The 18,273-nt window shown below is 44.1% G+C and overlaps 1 protein-coding gene across 2 annotated transcripts; it reads right to left on the reverse strand.

Annotated features, from left to right (window-relative positions):
• Positions 1–5,064: 5,064 nt before the first annotated feature.
• On the reverse strand, positions 5,065–15,363 carry dhrs3b (dehydrogenase/reductase (SDR family) member 3b). 2 transcript variants are annotated; one of them, XM_061785758.1, is made up of 6 exons: positions 15,126–15,363; positions 8,430–8,573; positions 8,051–8,170; positions 6,219–6,457; positions 5,553–5,678; positions 5,065–5,481 (listed from the first exon to the last, which is right to left on the reverse strand). In XM_061785758.1, the coding sequence occupies exons 1-6, from the start codon at positions 15,318–15,320 to the stop codon at positions 5,397–5,399; spliced, it is 909 nt and encodes a 302-aa protein (XP_061641742.1). In that variant the 5' UTR covers positions 15,321–15,363; the 3' UTR covers positions 5,065–5,396. The 2 variants fall into 2 exon arrangements, with proteins under 2 accessions (XP_061641742.1, XP_061641741.1); XM_061785757.1 differs by having other exon boundaries at positions 8,051–8,224.
• Positions 15,364–18,273: the final 2,910 nt, after the last annotated feature.

Consider the following 18,273-nt stretch of genomic DNA (forward strand, 5'->3'; position numbering starts at 1 on the left):
CAACTAATGACGAACAAACTGACGAGTGGCTGGAGGGAGCTGACTGGTTGACACAAGGAACAGGGCTGACGAGAACAGGTGGACACAAAAACTTTACAAACAGATGACATGAAAATGACATAACATTATACAAATCTAATATCCAATCAAAAAACACAAATAGAGTGGGCCAAAGCAAGATTTGGCACTGGATGTTATATGAGCTCATTGTTCAGTCATTGTTCCAAGTGCGGTATGCAAGCCTGGCGAGAGCGACGGCGTCCACCGCGTGACCCACCACGGATTCACCTTGAACAAGACCAGCTCGCAGGCAAAAAACAAAACAAAAACAACAACGGCGGGTCGCAGAGTTCACTCACAGCTGTGACACTTTTGCATAATCGTAATAAATAAGCCGGGCCCGTGTGGGAATGAAGACTTTTCAGGAGCGCTCTCCCGCTCCGGTGCCCGGTGGGCTTTCCAAATGCGACTATTGCGGCAATGTGAACTTTGGTTCACCCTCCCACGCCCTTCCCCTGCGAGTTTTGTTGCCTTCTGAAAAGCAGCCTTCACTTGGCTTTGTTTGTCCCTAAGCGCTCGCCTCCCACTTTCGCGCCGCTAACTGTCGGCGCTGCAAAGCACATGTGAAACACAGCCCAGTGACCCGGAGGGGTTCTTTTTTTTTAATGGGCCCTCAGGAGGAAGAAATGGCTCTCTCTTCTTCTTTTGTCAAATCTTCAGGTGGCGCGCAAAATTGAACTGGGAGTCATCGATTTGAGTTCAGAGCTGCCATTTTGGGTAGATTTCAGGGCTCGAGCTTTGACGATCTACTACAAAGTAATTCATCCAAATGAACCCCAACCAGACGCAGACGGGCAAGCCAAAATTGCCGAGCTTTTTATTTGCCATCTGATGGGATCCAAATTTGAAGATCAAGAAAGGAATCAGCTTTCTGGGGACATCAACAGTCCCGAAAAAAGCAGTTTAACCAAGCGACACAACATTGGGAAGACATGTTATATATATATATATATATATATAATATTATTCTTATGCTGCTCAAATTTTTTAATTGTATCTGGAGGTGGCTCGGAACTGCTGCGATGTAACTGCCAGTGTTCCAGCCCCCAATTCAGTGGATATTATGCCCGGGCGACATTTCTCAACCTTTACCAGAGAATTGCAATGTTTTTGTTTTTTTTGGGCTGTAATCTTTATTGCGGCCGCAGCTCGCTGAGCTGCGGCCGTTCTTATCTTTTTTGCCTTGATACGATGTCCTTAATGAGCCCGAGACGTTGCGTGTACCGTTAAAGATCAGGATTTCTTTTCGAACAAACGTGATTTGCCCGCCTCGCACTGGAATGTATTCAACGTGCATTCTTACTTCACATACCGCTGCCCTCCTTCCTTTTATGGATTCGCGTGACTTTACTACATTTATCTACTGTGCTTGTGTATGTGTTTTGACTGACACCCTCTGGGCTTGTTGCGCCCCTCGACCTTTAACACCACTGTGTACAATAAATCTGGCCGCTTGACAGGTCAACTGAGGCGTCACGGCTGGCCCCTTGCCGTGGGTTAGGCCCGGCTCTTTTTGTCACGCCAGTCGCCCCGTGACGGATGAACCCCCGAGTGCCGAGCGGCCCGGCGGCGGGTAGAGAGGTGGATAAGGTGTCGACACAAATGCCACTTCGCCGTGTTGCCTCCGGGGTCGCCTTGGCGCGACCGTCGGCTCGGGGCGATGCCCGCAAGTCCGTGTGCTTTATTGCAGGTGATAGTCCACATCTAAGCGCCGTCTGGTAGTGCCTGTTGAGGCTCATCCAAATGAACGGGCGAGCCAGCGACAACCGATCAGGCCCAAATATGACTTTTAGGCTTTTTATATACAGCTCTGAAAAAATGAGACACTTGCTATTTATAAGTACAGTACATATACTGTATGTTTGGGAAAAGTGAATATTTTTGTTTTATTCTGTGAACAACACACCTCCCAAATACAAATATTGTCATTTAGAACATTTACTTTATATGATATGGATATGAAAAATGGCCAAAATACAGAAAATGTTCAGTGTTTTCAGATCTCCCCCCCCCCCAAAGAAATTGCATCATTCCTTTTATTTTTGCATTAAGCCCTCAACTTTGAACACACATTTCACATTGCTGTGCACAAAGGCAAACAAACTCCCGATTTGCCATCTATTAATAAGAATACAACCTTTCCTCTCCATTAAAAGTTGTCCTGTGAAAATATATAACCAAATATTACCAAAAAATGTGAGGGGTGTACTTAATCTAGATAATATAAAATAGCAGATCTGACATTTAAGGCTGTCAACACAAAGGTTTCGCTTTGTAAACTGACTTTTTTTTTTTTTTTTTTAACAGCTGGAAAAGGCTCGATTATTTTTGAGTGCAATAATCAGCGCTGTGTGCTCAATTAGTGTTTGATTTGTGAATGTACTCGATCGAGGGCTGCCTGTGTAGCGCTTTTTAAAATGAGAAACAGTGGAGCGGACAAAAATGCGCACTGACTTGCCGTCACGTGTGTGCAGGCGGGCTGAATAAAAGTGAAATGCCAAAGCATAAACATTGCGGCGTTTGGTCACAGTTGAGACAGCAATGCGTAACCCCTCGATTCTCAAAAAAAAAAAAAAAAAAAAAGCAGCTTCCACCTGCGTTAGGTCAGTCACCCTGGCGCTGAAGGCCTTCAGCGGGGAAAAGGGCCTTCCAAGCCCTCTTTGATTTATTCAGTATTTGGCTAACCTTGCACTGAACTTGCCCCGGGAGATTTCAAAACCATTATAGACCTCCTCTTCCAGCATACGTGAGCGACGTGCCTCCCCGACCTCTTCCCATCCCGAGGAGCGGCTCCGACCCGCTCGGCTTTCGCAACGGCTCGGCCTGACGAAGAGAAACAGGCTTCCCCCGAGGCCGAGCTTCCTCAGCCGGGTGGTCACCGGCTGATCGCAATGTGCGCGCGGGCTGGGTTGGAACTGTTCATTACACTCGTCTGGATGCGAGAGGGCAGTTCGAGATTACGCACACGCACACAAAACTGTAGACCAGGGGTGGGCAAAATATGGCCCGTGGGCCACATAATGACACACTTTGTTCTGTAATCTGGCCCACCGAAGATTACATTATCAAGAGTCCTGTAAATCCATCCAACCGTCCATTTTCTTCACTGCTTCTCCTCCCGCGGGTCACGGGCTGCTGGAGCCTATCCCAGCTATCTCCGGGCGGGAGGCGGGATACACCCTGAACCGGTCGCCAGCCAATCACAGGGCACATAGAAACAAACAACCATTCACATTCACACCTATGGGCAATTTAGAGTTGTCAATTAACCTACCATGCCTGTTTTTGGGATGTGCCCGGAGAAAACCCACGCAGGCACGGGGAGAACATGCAAACTCCACACAGGCCGGGCCAGGATTTGAACCCCGGTCCTCAGAACTGTGAGGCAGACGCTCTAAAATAATTTCAGGCACAAAAGTTCACCCACCCTGCTGTAGCACTTTTCAAACTGGCCTTCTATGATGGCTTTTTTTGGGGGGGGGGGGTTAGGGAGGTTCAAAGAGGCAGAACACCGTCAGTGTCTAAGAGGATAGAATGTGAAGTTTAACACCCAAGACTCAACTGTCTTGGTACCGACACTGCATCAAATGATTGTAATGTGCCGAGCCGTGTGAACATACGCCACAGACACGGCAATGTCCCACTTTGGCAAATTCTGTCTGACAGACACAGACCAATCGATGTTTTCAATCATGACTCCAAATTTGCTGGGGAGGCAGCATGTAAGAGGCTTCTGGAAATTCTGGTGCATGATTTAAACATGAGCCCAGGGGTAATCTAGGCTCAAATAACCCCCTTTCACACAACCTGTGAAAGGCAACTTTGTCATGTCTCGCTGTTCTGTAAAAATAGCTGTAGTGGGAGGATGAAGTCGGCCCTGCAATTACACAGCTGCAGGTAACATCAGAGCCCCAAAATGTCGTTCCCTGAGGATAAACTGGTTCTATCGGGGGTGGTTTCTGATGGCCGCATTCACCCCCCCCCCCCGTTGACGATTGGCCTGGGGTGCACAATCGACGTTCGGTGCACACTTTGAACTGCTATTTAGAAGAAAAACAATCACTCGTATTTGGAACATCTTTTTAAATAATAATAAAAAAAAGAAATCGTTGATGAAACAGAAGTTGCTAATCCTGATCATGAATGGAAACAAGGCATTAGGTCTTACGTTGGACATAGAAATTGCGGAATAACGGGCGACTCGATTTCCTCAGAAGCAGAAGGTCCTATCTCCAATATTAACTTTGAATATCGCTGAGCCTACAAAGACTTTAATCATGGTTACAGTATATTAAGCTATCTGCCACAGCCAATAATTAATTACTCCACACAGAAGATTAAGCATAACTGTCAAAACATGAGCGATCTGACCGATCTGGTCCATTCTTGCAGCTCGGTTTTCTCCAAATGAGAAATTGACACAGAACGAGTATATTCTCAGCGAATGAGATGTCACGAGATGTCTCATATCGTGACCGCAAGACCAGTATGTCAACTTCATCATCCATCAGGACCACACCAGCTACAAACTGGACATATTACAGTAAACACTCTTTTGAATCTGTATGGAATCAAAAAGTGCACTGTCATGATATGAAACAAGTGAAAGCATCGCGCTGATGCTGACTCACAGGTAGTCGGTTTAATGCGTGACATTGACTTTTCGCCCCCCGATAAAAGAGCTTTAATGGCCGTTTTATGTGGTGCACGAGATGGAGGTCAGACGTGGACGCAGAAGACCACACCGAGTCCGAACACGCCTTAGATCATCCGAGGCGGGTAAAGGCAAGGTCCTGACCGACGTGCTCATCGCGTTCCGGGTGAATTTCCCCCGAGTTCGACAGCAGATAATACCGCCAATTCCTTGTTTTATATCTTTGAAAATTCCCTCTGTCACAGTCACTGAACACGCGCCTGACATAAATCGAACAAGTGCTACTACACTGCTACAGGCATCGAAATCCAGACACGAAATGCTTGAATTGTGCACAAAAGAAAGTCATCTCTAGAACTGCATTTTATTGTCGTGATTTTATGCAAATAAAAATAAAAACAAGTTCAAAAAAAAAATCTGACTAAAACAAGTGTCACAGGTACAAACCTATACATGGCTTCTGAGAAAGCATCTCTGTACAGTATATACAAACACGTGCAGAAACGCATTCCCTGACATTCAAACAGGGTGAACCCTCAGTCCTTTATCACAATTATTTCACCCTGCAGATGCAAAAAGCTTGCAAATATCCCCTCGGCGATGACGTCTTCCCCAACTCCAAGTACATGTAGGTCCATTGTCCCCTATTTTAATTCTCGGAGGTGGCGAGGGCGGCCGAAGCTCATGTCCGTCCTTTGAATGTGTTCATGCAGGTATAACTCCCCGTAAACTTGTGGATTTCTTCAAGTGCAACTTGCGGCATGAAGCTGGAAGAGTCACAAAGAACAGGGGTAGAATATTAGCAAGTTGAAAAAAGGCGGAACGTAACCACGCTCACCTTTTAAGAACGACAAGCGCGTGCATGGTCCAAGGCAGGTAGAGAAAAGCCACATCCGCTCGGACCGCATCCACAGTCTTTTGGGCGACCACCTCGGGCTTGAGAGGTGGAAACAGCTGAGGGAATCTAGGACATAAACGACAAGGGCGTTAGGAAAACGAGGCGATCACGATGTGGGGCTTGAGCTCATTTTTCACTTTCAGAGTCTGGGTGTCTCTGCTCAGACGAGCTCCTCAGATACAATATATTTTGGGATTCTTTACAATGGAAACACTGACAAATGCGTACTGTAACAAAGTGAACTGACCTGTTTGGTGGAAACGGGGCTTAAGTCAACGTGAAGTGGTGGATAATTACAATGAGCGCTAAAGCACAGTTATACTAGCTACAGCGTTTCTTTAAAACTACAATTATTGCACAGGAAGCAGTCGCCGCATGAGCTCGTGATTGCGACTGGCAACTAAACTAAACTAATGTCCTGAAAACTGGATCAGTTTTGGTAGGATGTTTTGTGTAGAAGCAGGCTTCAGTCAATACGAAACTACTTTTGGAATACTATGTTCTCGTCCAATGCCAAACGGAATTGAGGAGCGCCAGCAAATACAGAGAAGGTTGAAAAGCGTCATTAACTAAACAGTGTTTAATGAAAAGGAGCGCTGTTCCCACCTGACTCTCATGCCCTGGAACATTTCGGTATTGGTGTGAAAGGGGAGGACCGTGGTGCAGCCAACGCCGGGACAGTCCAGCAGGCCCAGCGTCAAGCTCTCCATGAAGGCCAGAGACGAGGCCTTGGATGTACAGTAGTCAATGGCCCCAGGGATCGGCGACTGGGACAGGATGGAGTTGATGCACACGACGTGGCCGTGCTGAAGCTCCAGCATCCGAGGCAGAAAGGCCTTTGTGGTCTGAAAGAAGAATGGAGGAAGAGTAACAGATGTTATGAAACAAAGGGAATGAAATATAGTCAAGAACTGGCCTAGTGTCAAACCACAGATTATTTCCCCATTTCCATTTAGGGGATAATTGAATTTCCATCTGCATATTTCAGTCTTCTGATCTCCATTTAAAGTAATGATGCTATGACTTCCACATGCCCTCTCTGAATGTTTTGGGAAATGAGGCCTTCAGAAAAATTCCACTTAACCTGAACCTCCAAACTTATCAGGCTTGACAAGTTGGAAGGTTCTTTCAAAGGAATTTGGAAAGTCCCATGTTAAGCCTTTCGTCGACTTCCAATCTAGGTTTTTCTCATTTAAAATTTAATATCTTTAGCGGCATGACATTTGCAAGGAAAAGTAATTACCGTACTACTAACACACGGGACTTATTCATTTCATTTGAACTTTAAGCACGCCTTTCCTGCAGATGTCCTTGCTTCTAACTTAAGCACAATAAAAGCAGTTAGCAAATCTAGCAAAAAGAAAAAAGAAAAAAAAGGCATACTGCTCGCCGTCATCTAATGTTTCTAATTGTATACTCTATAACGTAAGCTACGCTGCTGCTAATAATGCTAATACTGCTGTTGACGCTGCTGATAGCGCTAATGCTATGCTTCCTAATATTTCTACTACTACTAATGTTACTGCTCTGAAAAAAAATACTGCTAAGACTACTAATAGTGTTATTGCTCCTTCTGCTACAACTACTACTTCAGTACATTTACTGATACTCCTCGTACTGCTTTTGCCATTACGACGACCACGACTAGGTGGCTTTGGTTTAAATGCGACATCATGCTAGTTCGGGTTAGCTGGGCTGCTAGCCAAGTACGGAGGATGTTTGCAACTCGGAGGTCAACGTCAAATGTTCAGACGGTCGCACAGTTGAACAAGAATCCTAAACCCGAACAAGATGAGACAAGGTAGCTCACTATTAGCTGATCTCTGTTTTTGTTATTTGTTTATAACAAGCGTATCAAGGATAATAAACCAGAGAGGAAAATTAAAATGACGATAGAAACTTAACACAAGTGATCAGTTTCACGAATTTAAAATGTTACCTGTACATTGTTTAAACATTAAATGGAGAAATGTTGAACCCTTGAACGCATTAATTTGATTGTAGTTATTTATAATTGGGAGAATTCTTTGAACACCCTCCAGAAACGTATTGTTGAAGTTCCACGGATACTATAGCGGTATTTCCCAACCTTTATTGAGCCGAGGCACATATTTTAACATGAGGAAAATCCCACAGCACAGCACCAAACGAAAATGTCACAAAAACTTAAAACCCAAATCTATTATTCTGTTGTATGTTTGGCAACAGGATACACAGGTAAATTGTAGCTTCTGCTATCTAAAAGCATTTCATTGTCATGCCTGCCACTATTTGCTGATGGCATACTGTAGATGCATTATTTGTAATTAAAAATAAAAAAAAGGAAATTTTTGGACCAATTAAGTGAAATTGGACCATTTTGCACTGCAGCACGGTGGCTGGGAATCACAAGACAAAAGACATGAGAAGAAATGACTCGCTTATATAACCCCGCTTACCCAAAACTGTCCCATGGTGTTGATGTGCTGCGATTTCAGTAGGGCATCGTCGTCGCTGTCCATCAGACTCTTGCCGTGAACCACAGCCGCGTTGTTCACTAATATCGTAACATCTCCCACCTGAGAGCAGAACACGAAGAGAGAAAAAGACAGAAACATTGGCAAAAGCACTGCCTGTCTGCTTCCATGAGATAATGCACTTTGCTGCACCAGAGCTGTCATCAACATTCTGCGCTCTTATTCCGAGATTTCAGTTGAAGTATAAATCTATACGCCAGATGGGAGAGACGGAGAAGCCCTGAGCCAACATGCGTGCTCGGAGGCCGGGAAGGAGGAATCGCAGCGAAACATTGCGCCGACTTTCACCAGTGTGCAGTACCTTTTCACGAACGACCTTGGCTTGCTTGTAAACCTCCTCCCGATTGGCCACGTCGCACAGGAAGTAGTGGCACTCCGTTCCCGCCAGGGAGATCTCTTCAGCCGTCTCTTTGAGGCACTTCTCCGTGCGGCCCCACAGGATCACCTGTGGCAAAAGTCGGTGGTTTAAAGCAAAAAAAAAAAAAAGCATGGAGATAATGGAGATACTGTACCACACAAGATGAAGAAAAAAAAAAAACAACAGGTTTGAAATCTTCAAACCAAACTAATTCGTAGTAGTTAGTTCATGCCAAAATAATTTGAATCACCGGTCAGCCCAGCGCCTTCTACTACGGGACCAATAAGAGTCGAACTTTTGTTATCATCATGACCAGGGGGGCGGCGCCAGGGAGTTGCCAAGAAGAAGAATATCAATAAAAGCATGGATTGTGTTTTCACTCATGGAGGCAGCAGTCACTTCACTATGTCACCGTCGTCAAGTCGAGCAGCAGATCTACTCATGTGCGACACTACAACATTTTAGCCAATCAGACGCACAAAGTCATTTCCGGAAAAGGCACTGTGCAAACTAAAGACGGCGCTCCGCCGTGGCCTATAAAAGTGGTGACTTCCGGATTCAAACGGACGGGAAGATGTTAAGGTTCGCGCAAGTCTGTCGGTACAGCCTTTTAAATCCCAGCGTTGGTGTGAAAAACAAACGCAAACACGTGTCATGCAAGGCTCGCCCAGGGCCAACAAAATAGTGTGCATGCCTTGCACAATATTTCTGGCAGTGAGACCGCGTTGGGCTGCGCAGAGGAGCAACACTCTTCATTGAGAGAACAGAGAGGCCATTTTCACTCTGACAAATAGTTTTGAGCCAGATTAAAGGCTTGCGTGTTTGTGGCGGGGGTGGGTGGCTTTTTATGGCGTATGAATGAATTGTCTCTTCATCCAGCGCAGGACCGAATGAAGGCCCAGTCATCCAAGCAGGGTCCATGGAGTGGGGTAGGGTAAGGTGGGACGTGGTGGGGGTGCCGTACTAGTGATTGGGCAATTAGATCTGTCAGTCTCCGGGGTCAGGGAAAGGTAATGAAATCAGGGGGTGAGCCCTCCTCATCTCTCCGAGCACAAATTCTCGAAGAGATTACACGGCCTTTTGAGCAGATGAGCGCCGTCATCTCTGCTCAGGAAGTCTGCGAACGTGCGCGAAGTGCTGAGGGCACAAGTGTGCGATTTGGCCGCTGGCCCGCGACTCGGGCTAATATCTGGAGAGGGAAAGTGCTGTGGGAAGTCAGCGCTAGTGGCTGAGACCACGCTGGCCCACTGATCAGCTCGTCTGGAGTTTCAATTAGGTGTGGGCATTTCAGTTTGAATTGCTATTTTCGCACTCTCCCTTTGATGGCAAATGAGTTGAAATCTAAAAGTTGAAATCTCGACTTATGTCGATACTCTCGCATTTGTCTAAACCGCACCAAGTATGCAACTTGTCTCCTGACCTGCCTCACCCCCTGACACCTGGAGTTTGGTCTGTTTTAGTGCCACTTCTCCTAAAAAGACGTCCCAGCATCCCAGAATCAATTGTGTACTTCTATTTAAGAAGGTCAACAGTAACTTAGTATTTATACTGTATTGGCTTTCAAGAGACCCAAGGATGCTTTACAAACAATAATGAGAGTACTGTATATCGTATGCTTTGGTAAACAGGTGGCGTGTAAGGTGTTGTTCCAATGTGTCCAGTGAAGAGGCAGTGCGGCGTGGGCCTTTGCGTCTTTGCGTGGCTAACCATAACTGTTGCTGTGTTTGTCAATGGCCTACAGTCAGAGGCTAAGCAAACACGGAAATTTGACACCAGGTGCTATGAGCCTCTGCTAACTTATTACAGTTGATTGTTTTTTTTGTTTGTTTTGTTTGCCAGGCCAGGAGAGATAAGCGCACAGCGAGACAGGTCCTGATGAATAAGCGAGAGCTTTTAATAGGATCGGAGTCTCGCAAACAAAGCTGACAAAAGAACCCTTCACACCCCCTCCCAAAAAAAAAATCTCATTAAATGTCAGCCCTCACCTGTTCAAAAGCACATTCATTAAGGTTTATCAGCCGTCAGGACACACAATAAGCTCAGAGCAAACAAGGATTAGCAAAATTGAAAGGAAACAGTAAGAAAGCAGTTTTAATTAACCCCCCTGTGACAGCCGCCACTCAATCAGTCGATGGGAATTCGACTTTTTGAGTTAATTGAGTCCGACAGACGCAAATGAAGTCTGACTCAAACCCAAGCCGATGGGATCTGTGCAACATCTGCCACTAACCAAATCCTACGACGCCATACTTGCAGTTTTCCGGGACCGAGCTCATTTACATATTCCGTGATGGGATTGGACAAGCCAGAACTAAGAGTCTCATGGGGAAATACTTTGGCCATTAAATCATTATTTACTTCCCTTACGGCAACGACCAAGTAAAATGAGTTGTTTCTTGTAAAACTTTTCCCTTTGTAAAAATGGTGTCACTTCTCAACTGCTTGGCGTACTGGGTTTCATCATCTTCAGGAAAAAAACATCTTCAGCATACATATGACTTCAGAACTGAATGTTTGTTAGAAATTTGACTGCATTGGCCATGCACTACTCATACAAAGATATGGATATTTGGCTTTGGCTTGAAATTTTACGTACTATTGATGATATAACCTTTACTGGTGAACTGAATTTCAGCTTCTCTGAATTTCAATGTCCATCTGTTCAGTGTTTCAGGATTTTTCGGTACAATTTGCTGTTCTCCAACACAAAATTCACAACAGGTGTTTGACCCATAATAATATATATAATGTCCACTTCTATGCCTTACTGTGACTCTTCCAGTCTTTCTATATCTCCGTTGTAACCTTCTGGTGACACTGAGAGACTTTAAGCTCAGTGGCCACTTCGCTCTTGAAGCCTCGCACTAATGACAAATTCTAAAGCGTCGTTTGTTCTCATATCAAAATGTGAACATCGTGATGAAGAAAACAGTGTGAATATTAATTCAAAGTGAACCAGGAAACGTATTGGTCGATTCATGGATCAAACACACAAAAACACTGCATTTAGAGAAGGTCAAAATTAAGTTCAACTGTAACGGTTACAGAAAGTTTTAGGTTCATCTTGAAATGTCGAATATCTCCAACGCTTTGTGAGAAGCGCGTTAGTGTTGGAGTAAATGTTTACTTGCTGCATTTTCACTTTCAAGCCGTTGTGTGTGAACCCCCTCGCCATTTTCGTGGTCGATCCGTAAGAGTTTAGCTCCACTAACTTGCGCTTAACAAACAATTGTTCGGACAAGCGGAAGCATCATCGTGCCAATGAAACAAAAAATTCAAGGGAGCGCCGTTCGCCTTAGCCGCAACCCGACGGCGGTCACGTGTTCCACTCCGATGTCTGACTCCCTCCTCCCCCCCCCTTTTTTTTTTAAATTTTATTTTATTTTTATTTTTTTTTATTTCACGCCCGCCACTCTGAAGGGCTCCAGAGGCGGCGCACACAGAGGGGGCAGCGGGAGTTCAGGAGGCAGTCGCCTGCCGCTGTCTAATTACTGCAGAGACAGCAAGGTCAGTCGCAGGGCAATACCCAGCTGGGAGTGGTGTGCTTCCCGCCTCCGGGACAAAACACACACACACACACACAGACACACACAAAGCTGTTGTCAGCACTGTGGCTTTCAAATCCACATTTTTAGGCATTGGTACTTCATTACTGTACTAAGTAGTTGTTTGCATCTTACTTGACTATACATTTTTCTGACAACGTTTTACTTTTAGTCCATCAATTTGAAAACAGATATTTTTTACATTCTTTGTCAGAATTGGCTGATGTAAAAAAAAAAAAAAAAAAAAAAAAAAAAAAAAACATAAATAGAGCAAGGTAAATTCAACCGCGGTTCGGATCTTGATTGATTTGTGATCTTGGGGTCTTTTAAGGTGTAAAAAAAAACCCCCAAAAAATACATCAGCGGTATGGAGAAATGAGAACCAAGGCAGCATTGAAGGCGATGACTCAACATATTGTTAAGATATAAGATATTCCTCATTCTCGGGCCTTATTGAAGAGAATCGCTTGATGTTGTCAACTGTTTATTTTTCATTTACTTCCCCTTTATTTTTCCAGTTACGGCAATTGAGAACAGATAATGTCTCATTTCCAATGCTGACCTGTTTGCAGGCAGCAGAGTAAAACAAAGCAAATACACATCCAACAAACTGTACAAATGTGACATAGGCTAAAAGAGTGATTGGTGGCAAATACGTTGTGTCTTGTGACAACCTAACGTTCCCCTCGCCACCACCACATTCTGGCATTCTAAGATCTAAATTTGTCTTTTTTTTTTGGGGGGGGGGGGGGGGGGGGGGTCAGTCAGTTTACAATGATAGCAAGGCTATGGGAAAATGTTTTGCTAGCATGAAAAAATAAATGAGCCAACGCTAGCTAGCGCTTAACAACATGCAACGTGTTTTCTTCTGTTTTCATTGCGCCAACCTATCAAGAAAGGTATTGTAGCGTATATAAGTGACCCTAAAAAAACAATTTGTTACTTTCAGTAACTTTTCAGTGTCTCTACTTTTTTTCTTAAGGTACACGAGTTGAATTAGTACTTCTACTTACACCAGTTTCCCCCCCCACCCCCCTTTTACTTACTTCAACTTAAGTAAGTATTAGGAGTACTTTTGACACCTCTCCTGAGAGGCGTCATTTTTTTTTTGGGTTGCCGTCCCGAAGAATTCTTCGGTTTATTGTTTCGGAGCGTCGTTCCGCAACGGTTCTCCGCTCTCCTCCTCGAGTCCCATCGCCGAGGATTCATTCATCAACTCTGCAGTTTGCCTTTCATGCGGCGCGGAAGTCCGCGCAGAGGAAAAAGGAAATTCTGGCCTGACAATCACAAAGGAGAGACGGTAGGGGTGGGTGGCGCCGGTTCACGTCAGAGGTTAGCCTCATTCAAAATGGCCCCACTGTTTGCGCTTAGCATCGACGCAGGCAGGAGGTAGTTCGTCGCGCACATTAGCGCAGGTGTTGTTTTCAATGGCTTCACACGTAGGGGGCAGCCCGACAATGAGGTGCTAAAAAGCAGGACAACATCTTTTGCTGGGCAGCTGCATTCTGAAAAAGACTTCTCTCCTTTTTTTGGGAATCATCGATAAATTGCCACCCAAGGCAGAGGTGTCCAAATGTTTTCCCCCCCGAGGGCCGGATACGGAAAAATCCGAGGTTGCAAGGGCCACTTTGAAATGAATATTCTCTGGTTTCCTCGCAAACTTTCTGGCCTACTCTGTATAAGCCCAGCGGACACTTCATTAGGTACACCTGCACAAACCAAAGCAGGATTCTCCCCACAGTTTTAAGCACCAACTCCAACTAAAAAATGCAGTTCCTCAAAACAAAAACTTTCTTCAAACTTTAAACAAAATATGTCATGTATTGAGATCGACACGGCTATATTATATATGAAAAATGATAGCCGATAGAGGAAACTGTTCCAACTATTCTGCCATTAAAGCACATTGTTCAATCAAAGGTAGAAAATTGTATTATTTTACAGTATGTGGATTAAATCTCGAGTACTGCTACCACGAATACTTTTGATACATAAAATTTCAATGAACACAATGACAGATGATCGTGACCAACAACCTTTTTTTTCCCCCCCTCTCTTTTTCTGACGCACATGATGATTCGCCTATGTGTCAAACTACCGCAGTGGAGCGCCAACTACTGGCGAGGATGATTTACCTTTTGCCTCAAGTATCGGTGGTTGGTATCATCAGCCTTCACGAGTACTGTATGAAATTCTTACACTCTTATTTATTATTATTATTTAGAGACTCTTAATAATCTTCCCCACTCTCCTATTAACCTCTACCATATTCTTAAAACACTTTCTATACCTTTAAACATACAGTACAACAATGCAGAGTAATACTGTATGTACACTTTGTATATTGTATTCCCTGTAATGTGTTTTAATCATTATTATTTATTTTTTAATTTTTTGCAGTTTTAACACATTCACTGCCATTGACGGGTTTAGAAGTCAAATATCCATGTTAGCTGAGAAGGCTGGCAGTGAATGAGTTTTGTTTTAGGTAAGCAAAAGTGTTTATTTTACCCCCCCAAAAAAAAAAATTTCCACAATCCAACGAGGTGAATAATAATAATGCAAAATAATGAGGAAAGACTGTACAGCAAACAGAATGTGGATTTATTCCAGGTGCAAATCCAGCTAATCTGATCGAGAGCTGTGTAGCGCCTTTACAAAAACAGCAAAACTGAGTTGTGATTGGCAACTGTCAGTTCGGGTTTCATTTTTCCCCCCACGTTATTTTTTGCAGTCGTAGCTTGCACGAGAGCTTATTTTTCCATGAGAGGAAAAGAAAACAGTGTCAATCAAAAGTGGATTAGTGGGCCCCTATTTTTCATGCAGCTCTTGTATGGGATGATGAGGCAGGTGTCCCTAATTAAATGTCCCGCGGGTGCCTTTTTCACACTACACCTCGTCGACATGTCAAATTGTCAATCCCACCCTCAGGTTGTGGCACAAAGCGCGTCATGCACGTCAACTCTTCTTCTGCTGCTGCTGCTGCTGCTGCTCACCAGCAGTCGGCCATAAAACCTCTGCGTGACCCCCCGGCTGTTGTGTAACACTCCCAAATCGCACACAACAACAACAACAAGGTGTTTCTTTGCGTTACCTTCCGAGCGCCTTGCTTGGCAAACTCTTTGGCCAGGTGGCGTCCGATGCCGCGTCCCCCTCCGGTGATCAGCACCACCTCGTCGCCCAGCTGCTTGCGTCCGCTCGGCGTCAGCCACGACAGCGCCGAGCGCAGCGCGCACAAGAGCATTTGGACCGGGAAGAGGAGCACCCGACACGCGCTCCTCAGCTCCATGGCGAGAGAAGAAGAAGAAAAAAAAAAAAAAAAAAAAAAAAGGTCTCACCTGCAGCCTCGCTCATGCGCACCTCGAGGAGCGTGTTGGCGCGCACCCAAATAAACCAAAGGCGTCGGAACTCGCTGCTTCGCTCGCCCAACTCGCTCTTGTGCGCTCCGCGAGCCGCCGCGCGCCGCTTTTATACGCCCGAACGCGCGGAGGAGCGTGGAGCCCAGCGAGAGGGCAGGCTGCAAAGGAGCAGGAGGAGGAAGAGGGCGGGGGTGGCATGCGGCCTGATTGACACGCGCCACCCCGCTGAGCTCCAGGTGGGCGCCCACTGCCCACTGCCCACGCCCCCTCCACCCCCCCCAAAAAGAAATCCAATTGTCCACTTCACCTTCGTTGTGACGATTAACAAACTCATTAAAAGTTGTTGTTGTTCAAATCAAAACAAGCAAAACAAACAGGAAAGCAACTGGTCACTTCATTAGGTACACCCAAGAGCTGCGTCATTGGGCAACGTTTACGTTGTTAAATGTCTTTATTTGCCAGCTAAATTGTGCATTACTCAAATGGTAACGTATCCCCCCCCCCCTAATACAACAACATACCCGCATGAACTGCGTTGCTCACGCCAAAGTGGATGACTCACATGCGCGACATGATTTATCTTGCCCTACTTCTTCAAAATCATCCTCATGTCCTAATGTTTCCGTTTACGTTACCAATTATCATTGCATACAACAACACAAAATAGCGTAAATATAGCAACAAAGGTGGTCACGTGCACGTCGAATCTAAAATGTTGAGTCGTATACAGTATGGAATGAAAAATACTGACTATTAATACTATTAATGCGTTGTAGCTTGATTTAGTATTTCATATTTTACTTTTTGTGGTGCAGTCAGTCACCCTGATGCAGATGCTTCTCTTCATGATGTACATTTCAGACAGCATAATAAATACATAAAACAGCATAATATTTGAGAGGAGGCATTTGCTAAAAATAAAATAGAAAATAAAATAAAATAACAACCAGCATGGAAAGCGTGCAAATCCACCATCATTCAGTTTTCTTATGAATACATACATATGCTATCACTGCCATCTACAGATCACATGGGAAAGTTCAGAAAAGCCTCCCAACCCAAACCCTCTCTCTCTCTCTCTCTCTCTCACTTTTTAAAAAATTTTTTTGGGTAGGGGAAAAATGGTATACTGAGATTTAAAAAAAGAACAATTGAAAATTGTAAAAATTATATGACAATATATGAATTCACTTTGGTGGCACAGTGACCGACTGGTTAGCGCATCCGCCTCACAGTTCAGAGGTCGTGGCTTCAAAATCCGGGCCTTCCTTCCTTCCTTCCTTCCTTCCTTCCTACCGTGTACATCAAATTATGTGCTGGTTTGTTTTTATTTGATTATTCACAGAGACTCAATTAACCAATCATTTGCTGAGATAAATGAATACATTTATTGGTTAATTTGAGACTCCCCATGCAGGACCCTTCAAAGACCGACAGGTGCATCTTTCTATGGGAACCTGTGCAAATGTGGTGGGAACACAGACAGTTCCGTGAACTGTTTCGAGTTCCTTCTTGAACACCGTTACCTCGGACCTATAAAATCCACGTGCATTTACGACATGTACACTTTCACAGCTTCAAAATTGCCACTATTAGCACGTTTTTCCTTGATTGTTAACACATACTAAAAGTCCATTTCATTCGACAAAGTCCAAACTTGTGATTCGGAACAGTCTCAATGTACACAAACTTTGTAGCATTTGTAAAATAACAAATCATCAAATATTGTAGTCTTTGTGCATTTTGGCTCACTTTAGGAAAAGTCGTCACATACATTTCAGGGTGAAGTAATGACATTCGGTGTATTATTAATTGCTGTCAAATGTGAAAATCGCTCAAATTAGACCCAATCCAGATGGAAGGGTTAAGGATCATCCGTTCATCCATCATATCCAGGTTATTTTAAATATTGTCCTCCACTCCCAGCTACAGGTGGATAAACATCGTGATGGTCAGACAAGGTCACAAAAAGACTTTGGCTTAATGATGGAACATGAACAACAGAATAAATAAAAAAAAAAGAATAATTGGCCAGGGCTTCTGTTGTTCCGTCAGCTAATTGGACTCATGAACCCGCGCTAATTCCGACGTCCCTGACGGGCGTATGAGTGCGGCAGAGCTAGCAAAATGTTTGTTTGTTGCCTTGGCGGCTGCGATGGATCATCGACAGTGTCACCTTAATTAACGCCGCTTGTTAGATGAGACGCTTTGTTTCTTTTGATCACTTTTTTTTGTCTTTTCACATTAAATCCACTTGTCAGATTATGTGCGCCTGCATGCGCCATGGATATATTCTGTCTATATTTATTTCACTCAGAACAAGGTCAAAAGTCAATTTGCTACAAACCAGATGGATTCATACCTCAAATGAAAGCTAGTAATGATTTACAAATATGTAAATATGCGGTTGTTATGTTTAATTGGCATAAGGATTACAAAAGGTTTTGAGAAAAGCTGATGAAAAATCCACAATTGTCACTGAAACAACTCAAAAATGACAAGAAAAAAAAAAGAAATGTACTGTATAATTGCACGCATAAACTTAACAAATAAAAATGTGTGATGAAAAAAGTAAAAAAGAAGTTTGAGGAACGTGCAGCGAGAGACAAGGTCAGGTTTTTCTTTAACGTCTTCAAAGTGAAACGCGGCTTCTTGCGAGGAATAACTCTCACTTTGACTTTGACCATCAAGCACCTGTTTGTTTGTTTTTATTTTTAGCAGGCTTCTGCTTGTCTGAACCTGTCGTTCGCCTCCTATAGATTTTTTTTAAATCACTTTTTTCAACTAAATTCTTTGAGAATCAGCATTGCCTTTGATTTTGCTGTTACTGCTTTGTGTTTAATATAAAAAAAAACAAAAAAAAAACATTTCAATATAGCTTAG

The sequence above is a fragment of the Phyllopteryx taeniolatus genome, chromosome 9 (genome assembly GCF_024500385.1).
Source record: "Phyllopteryx taeniolatus isolate TA_2022b chromosome 9, UOR_Ptae_1.2, whole genome shotgun sequence".
Taxonomy (NCBI): domain Eukaryota; kingdom Metazoa; phylum Chordata; class Actinopteri; order Syngnathiformes; family Syngnathidae; genus Phyllopteryx; species Phyllopteryx taeniolatus.